The 4,972-nt window shown below is 42.2% G+C and overlaps 1 protein-coding gene across 1 annotated transcript; it reads right to left on the bottom strand.

Moving 5' to 3' along the window:
• Positions 1-13: 13 nt before the first annotated feature.
• Positions 14-4,260, bottom strand: june (JunE proto-oncogene, AP-1 transcription factor subunit). Its single transcript, XM_014032223.1, has 2 exons — positions 3,880-4,260; positions 14-1,725 (listed from the first exon to the last, which is right to left on the bottom strand). The coding sequence occupies exon 2, from the start codon at positions 1,587-1,589 to the stop codon at positions 606-608; it is 984 nt and encodes a 327-aa protein (XP_013887677.1). The 5' UTR covers positions 1,590-1,725; positions 3,880-4,260; the 3' UTR covers positions 14-605.
• Positions 4,261-4,972: the final 712 nt, after the last annotated feature.

Here is a 4,972-nt window from a genome sequence, read left to right as displayed (position 1 = left end):
AAGATAAATGTTGCTTTTCTGAAATTTTGTTTATTTTTTTACTCTTTAAATATTCTTCAACTGCAGACAAGTAAAACAGTCAAGAGAAGCAGCTGAAAGCATCATCAGATTACCGAAAAAATGTCTGTAAAGTTCATTAAATCAGTTAAAAACAGGAACTTTCTTTAWTCAAAATGTCATTTTAAACATTAAATATTGTAGGTTAGGACATAAAAATGATTCTTTCAAATATTTTCTTTCTTAAAAGGTGACGATGTTTCTACAGTTTCTAGTTTTTATTCCTGAAGTTACACTGTAAAAATGTTCATCTTCAAGGATTTATTAATGTTTCTGTTTCCAGAACCGAGTGTTTGAAGCAGAAACACCTGAAAAGATGAAAAAAGTAAAATTAAATAAAATTTCATGAAGAAACGCCTCAGACATGAAAATCTGCAGGTCCTTTATAAAAACAGGAGAGATTGGCCCCTCCCCCAGCCTCTCCTGACCTTGTAGCTCCGCCTCCGTGGCAGGATGATTGACAGAGGYTGTAAATCCTCGTAAAGTGTCCTGACAGCGAGACGCTCAGTCTCAGCCGTAAACGTGAATCCTCCGTCCTCACGTAGACCTCAGCAGCTGGAGTCCTCGCTGGTCCCGCCTCCTCTGGATCTGGAGGCGGAGCCCACGGCGATCTGGCACCCGTTGGTGACGTGGCTCATCACCTTCTGTTTGAGCTGGGCCACCTGCTCCCGCAGCATGGCGGCGGTGGAGGCCAGGTCCGAGTTCTGGCTCTTCAGGACCTTGACCTTCTCCTCCAGGCGGGAGATGCGCTCCAGCTTCCTCTTGCGGCACTTGGACGCGGCGATGCGGTTGCGCAGCTTCTTGCGTTCGGCCTTGATCCGCTCCTGCGTCTCCAGGTCAATCGGGGAGAGGGAGGGCGGGGAGGTGGGGTCCCCCCCCGACGGGTGGGGCACCTCCGGGACCGTCTGAGGGGCGTCCAGGCCTCGGGGGTGGGACTGCGGAGCGACCCCCCCGCCGTACGCCATCTGCCCGGCGGAGTACGGGTGCTGGGCGGGGCCGTAGCTGCTCAGGTTGGTGTAGACCGGCATGTCTCCGGCGGACATCAGGTTCCTCTGGTAGGAGACGCCAGAGGACGAGGACGGGGACATGGGTCCCACCAGCTGGTTCTGCTTGTGGAGGTCTGCYAGAGCTTTGACGAAGCCGTCGGCGAAGCCCTCCTGCTCGTTGGTGGCCTGGTTGCGGTAGATGAAGGGGTTGCTGGAGCCGGACACGGGACTGGTGGTCACCAGACCCTGGTTGGACTGGATGATCAGGTGCTCCAGGTCCGGAGAGCCCAGCTTCAGCAGGTTCATGTCTCCTGACGAAGACATCAGGGAGCTGTTCCCGGCCAGCGGCAGGCTGTTGGGGTTCCCGCTCCGCCCCCCTGTCGGGTTCCCACCGGCGAGGAAGTGGTGACTTCCTGTCACCGACATGGCCTTCTTGCTCATCAGCATCTTGGTTCCCGGGTAACGCTCAAACTCCGCCCCCTGGCTGAAGCCGGGGACGGCCGGGGCGTCATCGTGGTAGAATGGAGTCTCCATCTTGGCCGTCATGGACAGAGACGCCTCAGGAGAACATCCTAATCAGATTAACCTGAACGCCGGGCGGGATTGAGACGCTCCACTGACGTCTGCAGGGAGGGATGAAGAGGAGGAGGAGGAGGAGGAGGAGGAGGAGGTGGAGAGCTCGCTGCAGGAAAAACAGATTTACAGATTAATGTTCATAAATTATATCAAACTGTTTAAGATTAAAACATCCTGAACTCAACTAAAACCTTCACYATAAAAATAAAGTTTATTATTCTAAACTAATCCCTGGATGAACCCCCATAACCTGATTCAAGATGGCCGACACAGCTAATACAACACAGCTAAAATATAATGTTAGAGTAGCTGAAGGTCGACCCCAACACTCTTAGCTGACCTTTAGTTGTTACCTAGCTTCTGGTTACTTTTGGTATTTAGCCGTCATTTAGCTAATTTTAGCTAACTTTTGATTACARTAGTCTAGCTAGCTATTTTCCTTGTTTAGCATTTAGCTACATTTAACAAACACTACRATAGGGTTAAGCTAATTATTYGCTACTTATAGCATTTAGCTACTTTTAGCTATTTTTGACAACAATATGGTTTAGCTAGATATTCACTACTTTTAGAATTTAGCTAACATTTAGCTACTTTTAGCTAGCTTTTTGCTACATTTTGTTATTTTAGATAGATTTTTGTTACCATGTAAATAGTAGCAAAAAAGTAACTGAATACAATGGCTAATTAAAAGTAGCTTTTAGCTAGCATTTAGCCACTTTTAGATAGCTTTTGACTGCAATACGGGTAAGCTAGTGTTTTGTTACTTTTGCTTTTTAACTACGATTAAGCTACTTTTAGCAGGTTTTTGCTACATTTTGTGTTTAGCTGGCTTTTTGCTACCTCCGGCTTTCGGTTATAATTTAGTTAGCTTTTTGCTGCATTTGCTAATTTAGCTAGCTTTTGTTAACAAGTAAAACTAGCAGAATACAATGGCTAAATAAAAGTAGCTTTTAGCTAGCATTTAGCCATTTTTAGATAGCTTTTGACTACAATACAGTTAAGCTAGCTTTTTGTTACTTTCTATTGTTTAGCTACTTTTAGCAAGCTTTTTACTACATTTTGTGTTTAGCTAGCTTTTTGCTACCTTCGGCTTTCAGTTATAATTCAGTTAGCTTTTTGCTACATTTGCTGATTTAGATAGCATTTTGTTAACAAGTAAATGGCAGCTAAAAGCTAACCAAATACAAAGGCTAATTAAAGTAACTAAATGGCAGCTAAAAGACATGAGAAAAAAAGTGTCTGCTAAAAGAAAGCAGCCAAAGGTTAGCTGAAAGTTGCTAAATGGCAGCTAAAAGCTAAAAAATAAAATAAAAAAATAAAAAAAAGGCTGGTTAAAAAAATGTAGGAAATGGTAGCCGAAAGGAGCTAAATACTATTTTAATCTAGCAAAAAGGTAGCTAGGAACTAAAATAGCCAAAGTTGAATTAAAATATTTATTTTATTAATGATTATCTAATCAGGCAAACTGATCTCTTTTGAAGGGAGGTCTGGTAGTTTATACTTTACACAGTATATTTATAATATATTTTTTTTTTTCCAGGAGCAAAACACTGGCAGTAAGTAGCTGAAGTAGCTAAATGGTAGGTAAAAACTAAAAGCAGCCAAACTTCAGACTGATTTTAATTTTGGTCTCTTCTACCTTCGGCTCGTCTGTTTGTTTTTCCTCCATGACATGTTTCTCAGCCGAACACACAGCTAAATAAAATAAAAGCTAAACGTCCTTCTCTCTGCTTGTTCTGTTCTCGTCTCAGTTTGTAAAAGTTGGAAAGCTTTACTCTAAATGAGGAGTGGGTGTAACACAAAACAACACAAGAAACAAAAATATTTACCAAAAAACACAAAGACAAGACAGATTTATAAATGTAAACACATCAGCTGACTGATAAAACATGACTTTTTATTAAAACTGATCACACTCAGCAGGTAATAATCAGGATTTTAATTTAAATTGAAATAATTGATCCTTTCCTCAGCGCCCTCTGGTGGACACACCCTCCTGTTTTACACCGTTTTCAACTGTTTTACACAAAAACACCGATAAAATCACTAATATCTCACAATAATTCACTTCTACACGTTATTTAACTGGAAAATTTTAATTATTGTTTATTTTAGTTCACCTTTAGTGTGTGAGAGGAATTTAAAAGTGTAAAATCAGCCTTTTTTTAACCCAAAATCACCGCTTACACGTTACAGAACTTGATTTCAGTCTATAATAATAATAATAATAATAATAATAATAATAGTAAATACTGACATTACTGTGTGGATCTGTCTGCCTCCGCTCCGGTTCAAACTGCGTCAAGTTCCCGGTGCTGCCCCGAACTTCAGCCCGGGAGAAGAGGCACCATCCCCCGGTCTAACCCGCTGAGACACACCGAGAGAGAGGCACCATCCCCCGGACTAACCCGCTGAGACACACCGAGAGAGAGGCACCATCCCCCGGACTAACCCGCTGAGACTCCGCGGCTCAGAGACCCAGGATGGAGGAAGAGCAGAGAGACCAACTGATGCTGAATCCTCCCAGAGAAGGAAAACACCACAGAGTGAGTCTCACACGCACCTACGCGCACACACACACGTGCGCGCGCGCACACACGAAGTTCATGTTATTAAACATCAGAATTCCTGAGATTAAAAGCACTTATTTTATATTTCTGTACAAGTTAAATAGATTTTATAAATCTAATTGTCATCTCCAGTGATCAGCTGTAACTACCGAGCAGATCATCTGATGACAGGATCGATCTGATGACAGGATCGATCTGATGACAGGATCGATCTGATGACAGGATCGATCTGATGACAGGATCGATACTTTAGTTTGATCCATTCTGACTTTAAAACAGAAATAATCTCGAATCAACAATTAAATCTGTCTAAATGACGGCCACGCCCCCAAAATCCAACCATCAACCAATCCCAAAGCCTCTCTTTTGGCGCAATGACTCATGGGAGTTTAGACTTAGCTAGCCTAGCTGTGCCACAACGCTAACGCTAACTGGTGAGTAAASAACACAATCAGGAAAAGATTGTGTTTCTGTTGTGTTTGTGTGTCTGTAGTGACGCAGCTAATGTTTCTGACATCATCACCTTTTTAAAAACAAACATTTTTGTTAAATTATGAAAACTTCCACATCCCGCCTCGCTGTTAGCACAGCTAGCATGCTAGTTAGCCGAGTAGCTAATTATTGAAATAGATTATCTGTTACATATTAAATATGATTGTTTTATATAAAGTCAAACAGGACATATTTAATATATTTTACTTTAAAAGTTCATTTCAGTTTGTTCAAAAGTATTTAATGTTTAATGAAACAATAATGTAATCATTGTGTATCAAGCGACAT

The sequence above is a fragment of the Austrofundulus limnaeus genome, unplaced genomic scaffold, assembly GCF_001266775.1.
Source record: "Austrofundulus limnaeus strain Quisiro unplaced genomic scaffold, Austrofundulus_limnaeus-1.0 Scaffold1398, whole genome shotgun sequence".
NCBI lineage: Eukaryota > Metazoa > Chordata > Actinopteri > Cyprinodontiformes > Rivulidae > Austrofundulus > Austrofundulus limnaeus.
The sequence above is the reverse complement of the archived record's forward strand: the minus strand, read 5'-3'. Positions and strand labels throughout refer to the sequence as shown.